Below are 15,350 nucleotides of genomic sequence, written 5' to 3'. Positions count from 1 at the left end.
GGTACTGGAAAAATAGAGTGAGTAGGGAGGGCTGGAAACCAAGCAACTTGTATACAGCTCTCAGCCTCGATGTTGACTTGCAATATCACCTGAACAAAATTACATGATCTAGGCTTTAATCTGTGGCCTGTCAGTGCAATAAAGTTGCAATTGGTTTGAACTCTATGGAGAGAAATTGTGAACTGCCAAATATGTTAAAGAATATTCTTAGTGGTTCTGCACGAGTTCTAACATCACGTGCAACAGCAGCAAACTCAGCAGCTGCAGTTGCTGCCTACTAGAACATCTGACTACATGAAAGAGAACATTCTGTGCTTATTGAGGCAAAACCAAAGAAACACCTATGATAGATAAGGCATACATTTTTGTAGTTATTCCTATGCTTTTATGAACTGGATAAAGGATTTTGCCTGATAAAGTGCCTCTGATACACATAAATAATTTTAATTCCTTTTTCTAAAACTTCAAGTGCATCTTTTGCATTAGGGAGGACAAACGGGAACTTATTTTTATGTGGTACAGAATCCACTCCAGTTGCTTACATAATACAAAATGCTTCAAACTCTAAAGATTCAGCTCTTCTTCAGAATGTCACCGCTATCAACTATACCAGAATAGCAACACCTTTGCTAAGCGCTGTATGCTGAAGTGACAAAAGCATGCAAAAGCACAGCTGCATCTGTGGCAATGATTATGCTGATTCAGATGCTTCATCAAGAGTAGGGAGTTTGGTTTGGGGCTTCTTAGATTTGTGTGACCTCTGTCACCATTTAGCAAGACTTTGTGGCATTGACACCACTACAGTCTACACACATACTGCCTACTGCTGTCTTAATTTCACCTGTGTTCTTAAGGTAATCTGACTGTCAGTTTCAGGGACTTTTTGTTATTTAAAAGGTCCCATTAAGACTACTTTCCTGAGTATATGCTAATGGGAATTGCTTTGTCTGACCCACAGTTTTTCAGGGAACAGCAAGCCAAAGAGGTTGCTTGTAGAAGTCCAAATACCAGTAGTAATATGCTGGGAATTAAAGCCTTAATGCTTTTGTGGGCTATATAAAAAAATGAAACAGGGAAATGCTCAATTACATAATTAAATAGTGGCACATTTGTCCAAGAAGATCTGCTCAGATCTAAGCTTTAGGCTATGTTTTGTAATTGTTTAAATATTTAATTGATTGCTCTTTGGAAGGAATGCAAAGAATCATTTACATTTCTGTGTGTAATCTGTCATTGTCTAGAAACAGCAGACTAATTCACCTACAGCTCTGGGTCCTCTAAAGCAACAGCCATCCTCAAAAAGGCTGACTTTTACCAGCCCCTAGGGTAGGTCCTGTTTGATTTCTCTGGGTTTCACAAGACCTCACACTGAAATAGAGGAGGGATAAATAGTTAAATGTCTGAGATCTTGTATGTGAGCAGGTTGCATGGATTATCATTAGAGTTTAGGACCTCTTAAGTAGTACCAGGGTTATATCAGGAAATAGAAAGGTCTTTTTTAGTAGCAGCTGGCCCATTTCATCCTGAATCAGAAGCAAAGGCACAAATTGCAATGCCAGCAGTATTGCAGAATCAGTGTGATGAGTTTTAGAATGGGAGATGCATGAAGACCTTAAGTTTTTTGTGACCAATAAAGATCCCAGTTGAGTTGTAGGGCAGAGGAAGGACTCATATGGCAAAAAGTTTGATAAGCCCTGCTGGCTGCTGCTATGCTGGAGGAAGAGCCATTGGCTACAGGCTGAGTGGAGCAGCCATGATAAGCCTGAGACCATCAGACACAGATTGCAGCAGGATGTTCTGGTGAGAACAGGAACACTTGCAAACTTGGATGAAATCAAGCCAAACTATTCAGGCTTCAACATAATATTGATGGATATGCATGAGAAGTAGGGTGTGGAAGCTTTGTGAAAGGCCACCAGCACAGCAAACAAAACTGTTACAAACCTTGGTACTGAATAAATCTAATCTTGTCTTTTCTTCAGAAGTAAGTTCACAATTTCTGTTTTTAGAGCTTGCAATACCTTTCACTTAGTTTTAACTTCCTCCTTTTTTTCTCCTTTCACATCCCAGAAATACTGAAACATTTGTACTTGATGGAATTTACCCTTTCAGAGAGTTCAAATTCAATTTGTTTGGAACCATGGCATAAAGGATCTTACTGTTTAGTTATGATGAGCTGAACTGAAGCACTTGAATAAAATCAATGCCTACATATAGTATTTTCTCGGTTCAGCAAGGCAGTCTGCTTATATACAGTAATTGGACTTGTGACAGGTAATTAAATAGCTTGTAAGGCCTTTAGGATGCTTGAATACATGAAGAGCCTGACACTAATACATAGTAAATGAGGTGGCTAAGAACGCTGCATTTCTGATGATTGGACAGATACAAAAACTCATACACTTCATTGGAGGGAGAGAAGAAAATAAAACCAAGACAAAAGACTATGAGCAGTGGTGACATGAAAAGTGTGCATAAAAGGAATAGGAGAATGTATTTAGAAGCTGGGTTGCCTTGGTTATTTTAAGTCAATCACGCTTACACAAACTGTCAGGCAGTCTTGACTGTTCGGTATATCATGAAATAATGAACTCACTCTTTGTGATCACAAAATTCATGACAGAATTATTCAGAAAGGGATAGAAGCTCTTCACAGAATTTCCCAATAATTAGAAAGTGAACTGATACTCAAGGAGATACTAAGCACATACATAAACACATGCCATATTTTAAAGAATTCATATTAAATTATCAGAGGCCTAACTGCAGTCCATGTTATTATTATGTTGACTTGTAGACATGTAGCTTGATACGTGCAGTTACTCACCCATATTATGGGACTAAACTGGGATGTGTTAAGAAATCTAAAATGCATCAACAGTCTAAGAGGTATTTGTCAAAACAGTGATTGTTTTATGATGCAAGTTTTACAATTTTTCAGAACAATGGGATGAAAAAAGGGCTCTATTCTTTTTCAACATGTTTTTGTAGACAGCAGCCGGATCACTAGGAGAGGGAGAGAAGCAGAGGAGGAGCCAGAGTGCAAACAGAAAATTATGCTTTGTGGTACCGACAGCATACGGCCAGACAAAGGAAAACGCTTGGGTTAAATGGAAGAGGTTTAACATGAACCTGCTTTTACTTCTTCTATGCAAATGTTTTTTTGCTTATAAAAAGTAGTTATTTAAAAACACAGTTTATGCCAAAGAAAGAAGTCCACATACAAGATAATTGATGTAGCATGCTCTTATGCACAGCCATAAGGAACTCATTCATAGCATAACAGTGGGTTTCACACACACAGTGAGCTACAGAGAGAAATATTTTATGATGAGTACACTAGAGTCAGCCAAGACTTCAGATCAACATAGTAGTCAAAATGGCACATCCATCCACAAAAAGCAGAAGTCATGCAGACATTTCTGTCTTTTTGCTATTTCAGGTATAACTGTCTATCTTAACAAAAAAAGGTCAAGATTCTAATACTGTTTGATATACAAAATGAACTATTTTAACTAAGTTTAAAAATTAAATCATTCTCTATACTTAAGAATTAATTGCTCACAAATGAGCTTGTAATAGATCTAGGGGCAAAACAATAAAAAAGGCTTTGATTTGAAACTCGAATCATTCTTCTCACACAGGGCCTTACTGAGAGGTCTTCTGGTTTTATCCAAATTGACATCAGTTTGAGAAGACTCTGTTTACATTCCTCCCCTACAGCTAATGGAAAACAAAACACAAACCATACAAGGTAATGTTCCTATTGGTCTACCAACACATACTTTCTTCTGACCACTGTTCCCTTTGCATTATCTGCCCAGAAACTTTCAACCCAACCCAAAAAATTGCAAGTGCTCCTCCTTACCACTCAGCCAGTACTGAGTTGCTTCCAAGCTCTGTCTGGGAATGAGCAACTCCTGAGATCCCAAGCCAGTGGGTTATTATTGTCTGAACAAGAACTGGGTGCAGCAGCAATTTGAGTCCCTTGCCAAAGGTGGCAAAGAGTCTGCCTGCTTCTAACAGCTTGGATTTGTAGGTGTTTGAATGATGATATAGGAAAAAGAGCCATTTCAGACCCAGGCTGTGTGTGTTTTTGTCAGCAATGAAGTGCTGTAAGATGCTTTTGTAATTTGAGGGGATATTCAGGAATGCATTTCTCTTCCCTTCATGTATGTTGACATAAATTGCACAGAGGAACTCTCAGAGGACACAGTGCTTTGGATCTATAAAATGTTCCTGACTGTCTCTCTGATGGTGCAGGCTGGCAATCTGGGGGTTTGTGTATTTTATGTCATATCTTAGTAGCAATTTATTAAAAGATTAAGAGAGAAAGAACATGTGCAAGGATAGTGTGATTTTCCACTTCCAAGGCAGTGCAACTATGGTAAATACAATTAAAATGCCACATTACTGCCTATATTCTGGTTTAGGCATCTGCCCTTTTTTGGCATATTGAGGAAATCCAAATCTGACATGTCGGATATCAGATGATGTGCATGAGTGAGACCTGGCATGAATTTTCAGATGCTAGATGAATTTGGAAGAACTGGTACTGAGTGGGGGCAGGGGAGGAAATCAAATTAATTAACAGGTCATTTATTTCCAAATTAAATGAGTGCTAGGAAGTAAAACAAACTGTGGAACTTTGTACTCTATTTCTTGCTGGTGTTTGTGAGAATCATTTCATACTTTACAAGGTAGCACCATTCCTTTGTTCAAAACCCCATTTTTGCATGCCTGATACGTCATCATATGGTTTCCCCCCCCCTTATGATACTGTACAGCCTTTCCCTGTGCATTTATTACAACTTGTTTCTTCTTGAGGATGGAGCAATATTGTCCTCTGTTGTAAGTCATATACAATAGTAACAGGAGTAGTATGTGTGTGTTTTGACTTAGAGTTTGCTGTTTGGGATCAGTATATCAGGAAATTCTAGTCTACAGCCAAGTTTTTTTCCCTTGATAATAGATAAATGGTGCTTTGAGACAGCTGGGGAGGAAAGCAGTGATCTCCCAAGGCCTGTCTATAAGAAGAAATTCACTCTTTGAGTTTCAGCATGCTTTGTTCTACCTGGCTTTACTTCTTTTGTGAAAGAAATGACAGATGGTAGTACTACCACATGCCTTTAGCACTCCCAAAAAAGATACCACTAACAGTAAACAGGGCAGAGCTTGGATCATCTGTCTTAATTTTGTGCCCAAGAGACAGTTACCAATGTTAGTGCTTAAACGTTTTGTCAGTAGATGTGTGTTAACACCTTTCCTGACTCTTAGGTGACCTTATTTTCAGTGAAGGACAGTGTTCTTCACCAGGAGAGCAGCTGGATAAGGATTACATGAGAGTTGAAGCATTGTTATTTTTAACTCTTTATAGGTGGTCAGCACAACTTTGGGAAAAGATACATGGTTAACCCTGATAAATCACTTCAAGATCAAATCCTTAATTAAAATCCTGACAGATGAGCTAGAGAGTCTGTCTTGATGTAAAAACATGCTTTATGAGAGTGGAAGCATGCCATAGATCTATTTACATCCTCTTTTCTTTAATGTGCAGAGATTTAATTTGACACTGTAAGTAGACCAATCTTATTATTTATTTATAATATAAGCTCTGGTGCTGTACCGTGGAAGATAGTACCTTCACAGAGTCAAGCTGTGCCATTTGTGTTCTGATTCCTTTTGAGCTGTGGCTTTGTGGTATCTCTGACCATGCAGAATGCAGTGTGGAATAAGCAATCAGACAAACAGCTGAATGTAGGCCAAGAAAACACTGAACTGTGTCATAACATGAACCAAATATGTAAATCCCAATATACAGGCAAAGATGTCAGTGTTTAGATTGAGAATGGATGAAGAGACTTTTCATGCTATTGTTCAGTGAATGTTTAGAACAGTAACTTTTAATTCCTGTGTTGTTTGTAAGGTAGATAATACTGTCATTTAATGGTAAAGCGAGGTGCAAGATTAGTATATGTACAACTGCTTGCTTTTTTAGTGTTATGGACACTAATCACAAAAGTGTTTTTGCATTTTATTCATACATGACAGGCATATCTGTATTCTTATGTGCATAATGTGCATGTACATATATGTATATAAATAGATGCAAATACGGTGTACTCCGGGGTCATATAAATGTACAGATAAAAAGGTAGATAGACATAGTGTAAACATGATGATTATTAAGTGTAATATTCTATATAAAAAGAATAACAAGCTGACATCCCTAATATTAGGGTAAAAATGGTTTCTACTTCTGTTTAAAGACTCTAACAATATATTCTTCTATGATTGCTGGTGATGCCTGCTTTTGGAAGAATAACATTGTAGTTCTCCAGTTAATGGGACTAGAATAAAACAGTGAAGAATATAGTGAGTAAAAGACTATGTTGTAGCAGGAAAGTATTGCATAAAAAGATCCTTCAGGTATTTGAGCTGGGTTATTCCCCTGAACTTCTGACACTGTAATGTGTATTCTTAGTGTCTTACAGAAAGTCATTTATTGAGTAGTGTTTAAGTCTGCTAATTTGTGAGACTCCTCAGACCTCCTGGTGTCTGCACTCAAATTATTCAGTTTGTAATCAAACAATTGGATTCCTTCACAGGCAAAATCAGTCTGAAGAAGCCAAAAAGTAACAGGTCTTCCATAGAAGTTTGTGCACAATTTTTGTGACATTTGATGACATCATCAAGGAAAATTTTAAGGCAAATGAAAAAAAGCCCAGTCTACTAGACTGTATCATCACATAAAGAAAAATAGGTACTATACTAAAAATATATTTTAAAATACTGATGAAATTAGTTGACTCTATGCTGTGTTATATATTAGTATACTTTGTTACACCATCCAGACTTTAGAGTGGTTGAAAACAGAACTTTTAAAATAGACAGCATTTTAGGCTTTTATGTAGTAGGGTAAAATGTGAAAAGAATATATAATCTTTTTTAGGATTAATAGTACTTTGTTTTAAGAAAAGTTTTAATATTCTCAAAGAAGTTTGAATATTTCAGAAGCTCCCCTGATACATTAATCTCATTCCTGCCAAGATATTTGTAACTACAAAAAATTTAAGATGTGTTTTTTCTAAGTGAATTGATTTTTCAAACAGAATAGTGCATTTTGCAGTATAAAGAAAATACATTGCCAGTGGGTCAAGAGAGTGATCCTACCGCTCTGCTCAGCCCTGGTGAAGTCACACCTGGAGTGCTGTGTCCAGTTTTGGGCTCCTCAGCACAAGGGAGACATGGAGCTCCTGGAGCAGGTCCAGTGGAGAGATGCAAAGCTGACCAAGCAACTGGAGCATCTCTTTCACCAAGCAACTGGAGCATCTCTTCCACGAGGAAAGGCTGAGGGAGCTGGGCCTGTTCAGTCTCAAGAAGAGGCAACTGAGGGGGCACCTCACCAATGTCTCTCAGTATCTGAAGGGACGGTGCCAAGAGGACAGATCCAGGCTCTTCTCAGTGGTGCCCAGCAATAGCTCAAGAGGCAATGGGCAGCAGCTGATGCCCAGAAGTTCCACCTGAATATAAAGAAGAACTTCTTTACTGTGCAGGTGACCAAGCACTGGAACTGGTTGCCCAAAGGAGTTGTGGAATCTCCTTCACTGGTGATATTCAGGAACCGTCTGGATGCAACCCTGTGCCATGTGCTCTGGGATGACTGCTTGAGTGGGAAGGTTGGACCAGATGACCTTTCTGAGGTCCCTTCCAACCTGACCCATTCTGTGATAAGACAAGAGAGCCCCTCTGAGTTTTTACACTTTGTATACATGCTGTCTAATGTCGTCCTCTTCTGAGCGTTTGATTTTTTATTTAATGTAAATAGGAAAACTGCATAAATTCCAGACAAAACTTTCTCACAGGAATGGTTCTCTCAAGGGTTTCATACTGCAAAATCTTCTGCTTCACTTTTAGGTCAAACACAAACCTCCTGACATTTATAGAGTAAAGTCTGAAGGTCCCACCTTGTTTGAAAGCCAGCATGACTCAGAGCACAAGAGCTTTGCACGTGTTTCCACAGTCCTAGTAGCTAATTTCCTCTCATGCTTAAATTTTTAGAAGAAAAATATTATTATATTTTATTAATAAGAATTAGTAGTACTTGTTTGTAGCTGAAAACATTTATTTCCATGGTACTTTGCTTATTAATTATAACATTTAGGCATTCTGTACTGCTGTGGAGACAGTGAAGCACCAAATGTTTGGTTTGGTTGCTGAGTGTTGCATAGTGGTGCAGTTTACTGGAATCTGCTGTTACTTTTAATATCTCTGCAATACTAGTAGGCTGTTCTTTAGGAGCTAATACATTTACACTTTTGTTCCATGTCTGCCTAACCGTTCTAGTCTCTGAGCCATAAAGGGATCAACGTCTTGTGGAAGAACACCACAGGATGATGGCCCTAGAGAGCCTCTGACTCCCTGCTTGCCCCAGCTGGGATGTGCATTGCCCTGTTGCTCCTGCTTTTGCACATCCTGTGCTGGGCAGGGGATGCAGCCTAGTGTGGGGGCTGGGCTGGAACTGGCCACAGGGATGGTGTTAATCAAGAGCCATGATCATCATGTACACCCCTTGCTGAATGTCACTTATCAGGATCAAACACTCACAACCTTAAGTGGGGAACATGTACATTAAACTTCCTCTGTTAAATGACAGGGGATTTAAACATAGCTTTGCTTTGCTTATATAACTCTTTTCTCACTCTGCATGGTATATAGCACTTTTTTCCCAAGAGATTGGCCAATATTCAAAAATGTCAATGCCTACACTGCCTCACATGTAAGAGAGGAGATAATCACATTGTGAGGAAAGAAGGCAATGTGTGAGTTGTTAAAAATGTGACCTCATTTCTATTTAATCTCAAATCAAAAGCACTGCAGCAGTACTGCACAAGCAGGCCTCTGGATTTTTTTTTTTTTTTTCCTATCCAAATGTTAATTAGCATTTGATTTTAAAAGCTTGGGAAACTATGGTTTATGTCGGGTACTTCTGTAAGAAAAAAAGTGATGGTGAATCATATAAGAAAAATAAACAGAAGACCTTCTTGGATTTTTGTGTAGTCTTTAGTCAAGTGACTGGGTCCTACTACAAAGTATGAAAGACAGAGGTACATTTCAGAATGAACCGTTTCAAAAATCAGAGAGTATTAATTGGGTCTGTATTTTACTTTCTGTAAATGCTAACTCAAATCATTGTAGGCATAAGATTTTACCAATTACTTCTATGACCATTCCAGTCATCTCAGTATCTGATTGGGAGCATATATCTGCATTTTGTCATGAGTTGTTTACATGCAGATTGTTAAAAGCTACACTAGCAGTGGTAGGGACCTGCTACTTTGAAGGAAGAACCAGAGCTGAGTACTGATCTGATTCCCTGCTGACAAAGAAGTAAGTTACCCTTTGTCAGCTGCTTCACTGCAACTGATTATGTGCCAGAAAGACAGTGCTTAAAAAATGAGTTTTACCATGAAAGAAAAAGTCACAAGATGAACAGAACTGCAACATGAAGCAAGGACTTTACTGAGAGGATTCTAACACTGTTTCTATTCATAATGGTATTTTGCAGAATGGCAGAGACTCATGGCTTAATGGAGAGATTGGAGAAAGCGGTGACTCGACTTGAATCATTGTTTTCAGATTCACACAGTTCTGGTGGAATGGAGTGTGATGGCATCAATGGAGTCAATGGAAGTAAGTAGGTTATTTTTAAGTACCATCTGTTATTAAAAAATTGCAAATAATGTATATGTTTGTCTTCTAAGAGGGAATGGGATCCCACCACTTAAAAATTCTGTATCAAAATTAAGTAATATTTTAAAAAATTTATTTAGAAGTGCCATATGACAAGCTTAGTAGCATGCACAATTCTAAACTAATACGGCCTAGAAAATTCATTATTTTACTGTTTCTTAACTGTACTGTTCATGTCTCAAGCTTCATTAATCTTTCCATTTTAGCAGTTATATTTACAACTTATATTGTTATATATTGTTATTGTATAACTCCCCAGGTGGAAACGTCTGCTTGAGCCCAATTAGCAGAAGAAATGAGACATCCCCTAAATGTACAGCATAAATATTCCTATAGAAGTCACCAATATAAACACTGCTGATTTGGCAGCGCTCTATGAATTTCATGGTACAGACCGACTTAATTTCTTTAACATTCTTAATCAAACATGAGTTTATTTGGAAGCATTTGCTTACTAAAGACTGCTAGACATCCATGGCCTTACACTGTTAACTCTTGAGCTCTCTGTTCTCAAGTGGTTCTCCAAAGCACTACAATGGAGAAAATACAAAAAATCAGCCTATTCTTTGTCTATTCATATCATATCATATCATATCATATCAATCATATCATATCATCAAATCACATTTTTCATGCCTTAATTTTTGTGGTACCTGAAAGTTATAGGCTAAATAACTTTACATATGTGATACTTCAAAATATGATGGAATAAAAGTGTTCTTTCCTTTCTTCAAAACTTTTTTCATACAGAACCCCAACATTTGTCTCTTTATTAGCTTCATGTTCTTTGCTTTCTGTATTCCTTGCTCTTACTTGCATTCTCCAGAGAAGAGCACATCCCAGCAGGGACTCTGCTGCTGTACAGAAGCTGCAGTACACATGGAAAGTTGCAGGCAGCTTCCTTTACTGCCACAGCAACAAGTGGAGCGTGTGAGATGCTGTATTGTCCCCTATGCCAGCCGACACATGTGAGGAACATTCCCTGCACTCTTGTGTGTCCTGGGCCTGCACACTGGCAGCTGCTGTGGAGCAGCTGACTGAGAGCAGTGTGTTTCTGTGGCAGGAAAGGAGCATCTTCCAGCAGGCTTCCATGGCAGATGAGTTCCAGTCACAGAAAGCTTCAGTAAAAAAGTGCTTGGAGTCCAGAGAAAACCTAGGCAGCTAGCAAACTGCAGCAAAGTCGGGGAGAAATACAATCCATGTACAAGCTGACAAATCAATAACCATAGGAATTGTGCAATTCTCAAATAATTCAGTCATCTAATGAGTCCATTTAGGTGAATCTGTATTTATCCAGAGCATAATATTGCAGAACCAGGGCTGCTTTCAGAAACAACATAACTCACCATGCCAAGTACTTCCATGAAAACTGCTTATATTCTTGACCTGACCTAAGAGCTCAGTCAGGTGAAAAGATTCACCCCGCAGGGAACCAGAGTCTGAACGCCCCAACAGATCCCTAGAAGAAACCAACTGAGAAGCCTTGTTGAAGTGTGATTATAAAACACACCCACTGGGAGACTGCAGTAAGAAGCTGAGATGAGCAGCACCACGGGGTTCTTGCCAGGCTGCATGGCATCTCCAGGCAGAGCTGTCTCACACAAGGACTCAGGAATTAGCTTTTGTTGGTGCAGTTGGGGAGGTCTTCAGTTTGTGTGACTGGTATGTCTACAGAGCCCCAAACACCACTGTGTGTGCCAGTGTCACTGTGCCTCTGCAGAGGTTCACGTACTCGCCATAGCCACTGCAAAGGAAACAGTCTAACAGGTCTCTTCTTTCTTTTTCTCCTTCAAAACTGACACTCAAGCCAGAGTGGGACCTTTTTAAAATCTCCAGTTGAAATGGAGGTATATTTCTTTCTTCAACCATGACCTCCATCCCCTGAAAGACCATTCCATAATTAGACTTAAAAAAAGAAAAAAAGTAACCTTGGCTTTTCAATTAATACATTTTCAGAAACAGGATGGGAGATCTGTACCTTTACTGTTTTCCTAAATGGCATTACAATAGCAGAATTACAAATAAATCATTCCGTTGCTGTGCACAGCCCACAGCAAATTCTAGTAAATGCTCCTGGGAGTGAGCTGCATTGAATAGAAAAAAATAGCATAGTTGCTTTCTAGCTCTGCATAGGAGAATTTGGTGAACTGTTATGTAAAACTCTGCTCTAAAAGGAAAACGTTACAATGATTCTTTTGGAAACACACAGATTTTGAAAAAGAACATACATAGGCTTTGGAAAGCGTCTCCACAGCTAAAACCTTTTGTGCATTAGGTCATTTGAGGGGTTTACACACAAACTCAGTATGGAAGAAAGCCCAGAAATTCCTCAGAATTATAGGTGAATGGCATCAAGAGAAGAATAGGACCCTTGAAATCCCACCTAGCTGACTAACTACATTTTCTTTTCCACACAGGCCACTGCAAACTCCAGTTGCCAGAGCCTGTCTTTTATTCTGTCACAGAGCCAGATGACTCTTGTGGAATAAAGAGGGCTTTCATGACTATGAATTTGGACACAATTGTTATATAGTGACAAAATGTTAAAGCAAATTCTCTGGGGAAAGCCTGGTACCTCTTCAGAGCAATCCTCAGGCTTTATTAATGAGGGAGAGAGGCAGGGAAGAATTTTTGCCTTGTTCTCTCATATCCTACATATATCATAGATTCATGTGTGTGTCATTCATGCTGGATCTGGCAAAGGTTCTGAGGCATAGACAAGACATGAGGGAGTAAAGGGAGGGTTGGAAAGCATCCAAGGAAAGATTATTTTTGCTATCTTAGCAGGTACCACATAGTGCCATGTAGAAGCCAGGTACTTAAGCAACTGATGCCGATCTGCATTTTCTGATTGTTCACTTAATCAGGAAACTGCTCTGTGTACCATATAGAAAATAGCAGCTTATTCCTCTTTTGTAATGTATAGCATATATATAGTCAATGGGGTATGTAGTCTGGAAGACTTGTTTGAGCTTTCTTTATCTGGTGACAGTTTCACACAAGGTGAGACAACAAAATGAGGAGATTACAAAGCTGTATCTCACTGCATAAATCTACTGTCAACCTATTCCAAAGACTCTCTTACTGGAAATGGAATTGGTTGCTATTAAAAGCCACCAAACATCACAGAGATCTTCAGGAATGGAGTATTATAAAAATAGTTGTTAAGTACGATGCAGGTTCTTTTTAGGAGATAATATTTGGTTAAAGTACGATAGGGGAAATTTGTTAAGAGAAGTAGACTTTTCAGGTCACTCCTTTGAAGGGCTGAGAGATGTTTGTTTTAGCATGTGTTAAGACAAAAGAGGCTTCCCATTACATTATACACAGGAAATTCTCTTACAGGTTCCTATTCAAGTTCTAGCAAGAGCAGGATTTTTTTCTCCTCTTTCTATCTAGGACAAAAATAATTTTACATCCTTTTCCACTGATTTAATAAATCAGAAATTAAGTTACAGCAATCTCCTGATTTTCTATGATGCACCTCCTCCATCTGCTACACATGTCCTATGCATTATATACTTTATGAACCCATTATAATCAAATGTTCTTCCTCTACAGGCATAGCACCATATGTGGAAGCCTTTGATAGGCTGCTGAATGGAAGTGTTGCTGAGTTTCTCAGGTACAGCAAGATTCTCGAAGGTGATGTGAAGACACATGTAAGTATTTACTCAGATTTGGAGATGATGGAAGTGTACAAGTCTTACAATCTGTGTGATCAGCCTTGATTTCTGAGTAGAGGAGTGTAATAGCAGAACAAACTCTTAAGTTATTAATTCTTGTAGTAGAGATAGAGATTAATTCCTGTAGTAGAGATAGCAGGCATAACACACTGAGTACACTTGGTTCAGGAAGGGCACAAGGTTGTATGGATTCATAAGAAGAGATTGCTTGCCTTCCACAGCACCAAAGTTGAACACCATAGAATGCAAAATATATAAATATTCTCAGTCACAAGCAATTTGAATAGTTTTGTTGGCTGCTGTGCTCTTTGCAGGATGGGAACACAGTTAAGAACGTGTGCTAAGAATTTAGTAGCGAACAACAGGTGGGCCCAAGCAATTATAACTTCCTGTGGTTGTTTTCTAGGTATGTGTATCATTGTTCCAATTAATATAGAGATTTTGTTCTGGTTGTTTGTTTTTATTACTCATGTCTCTTTCATTTGTAACAATGTAGCAAACTAAAAATTATTCAGCCATTCAAATGACCTTTTGTTAAAAACATAAATTTTAGCAAGGAATTACTATGGTATAATTTTCATGATGACAATACTTTCTAACCTTATAATCTTAACCTTTTGATCAGAACTTGTTTGTGTCATTTTATTTTTCTAAGCTGGTCTTCCCTAAAATGGGTGGTGATAGAATTGACAAGGGATGGACTCATCTTACCAACAGCTTACCAATACAGATTTTGCAAAAAACAAAAAAACATCCCACACACAAGAGAGCTGGGGTCAGTGCAAACTGGATCTGAAGGAGCATGAAGCTTTTGACTTCTCTAGTAGATCCATGCCATCAGGTCTTCCTCTGTGTCTATGGTTCCCAGTTGATTGCTGCTGCTGCTCTACATAACAACACTGTAGCCAGAAAAACATGCAGTCCTACAAGCTAGAGATTCATGTTGCACGGCCAACACAAATAATCTTCAGGACAACCAAAGCAACCAGTCTACTTACAGAGAACGATGACGATTATTTTGTGATCTGTGTTTTTTTCTGTGGTGTTACATGTTCTGGTTTGTAGGACAGAGTTTCTGACCTAGTTAGGCCTAGAAAATAGGAGGGAGTAAGGAGACCTGGCAATCCTAGATAATCTTTGTTTTCCAAGGAGATGCTGCACTCTCTTTTTATTTGAAAAAGCCTAGATGATTATACTGTAAGCTACAATATATGTACTTTGTTCTTCAGAGAGACTAGGGGAAAATAAATAAATGAGGGTTGGAGGAATAATTATGAACCTAACTGAACAGAGGATTGCTCCCTGGAAAGGACTGATTCTAGCTTGGTTTTTACATTCATTAGATATCATTATTTTGCAGTTGATTTCTCGACAGTTTAGGTCTAAGTGATACAAAAATAGTCTTACGACCAATACTAAGCAGGGAAAGAGATTGCATTTAGCATTCTAAATTGTTAAACCCTTTTTAATAGTGTTTCAATACACACTATCTGTAAATGTTTAAATCATTAAATCAGTAAGTGTATTAATTTATGCATTTGGCATTATTTCATACTCATAACTGAGTCCATATAAAAGATTATTAATAATTTGTCAGCCAAGTCTTTGGACAGTCCCTAGCATATTGCTGTTGATAGTGTAATGCAAGCTGTGCGTTAGCTTTCTTTACATAAAGAAACTTGTGATTCTGACTGCAGCCTACTAAATATTCTGAAATCTTAGATTCTACATTTATGACTGTGGTTGCCTTATGCTCATGCTTATCACTGAAGCAACATCTGTGCTTTACCTTAACAAGTGGAACAAAGAGTATTTTTCTTCTGGGTGTCCTATAGACCATGTGTCCTCAGCATTATACTTGCAGCTGCTGTCTCTTTCACATAATGAGCTGAAGGAAGGTTGTATTTTATT

At 38.4% G+C, this 15,350-nt stretch overlaps 1 protein-coding gene across 2 annotated transcripts in view; it reads left to right on the top strand.

Moving 5' to 3' along the window:
- The window catches only part of CAP2 (cyclase associated actin cytoskeleton regulatory protein 2), a 67,508-nt gene that overhangs the window by 2,449 nt on the left and 49,709 nt on the right, over nt 1–15,350 (top strand). The window contains exons 2-4 of one of the 2 annotated variants that reach the window (XM_021552986.4): nt 3,645–3,754; nt 9,569–9,693; nt 13,315–13,415. In XM_021552986.4, the coding sequence (XP_021408661.1) occupies nt 9,570–9,693; nt 13,315–13,415 (225 nt within the window). In that variant the 5' untranslated portion in view covers nt 3,645–3,754; nt 9,569. The remainder of the gene's footprint in view (nt 1–3,644; nt 3,755–9,568; nt 9,694–13,314; nt 13,416–15,350) is intronic. The other variant, XM_021552979.4, reaches the window with a different exon arrangement.

The sequence above is a fragment of the Lonchura striata genome, chromosome 2 (assembly GCF_050655825.1).
Source record: "Lonchura striata isolate lonStrDom1 chromosome 2, ASM5065582v1, whole genome shotgun sequence".
Classification (NCBI taxonomy): Eukaryota; Metazoa; Chordata; class Aves; order Passeriformes; family Estrildidae; genus Lonchura; species Lonchura striata.
The sequence above is the reverse complement of the archived record's forward strand: the minus strand, read 5'-3'. Positions and strand labels throughout refer to the sequence as shown.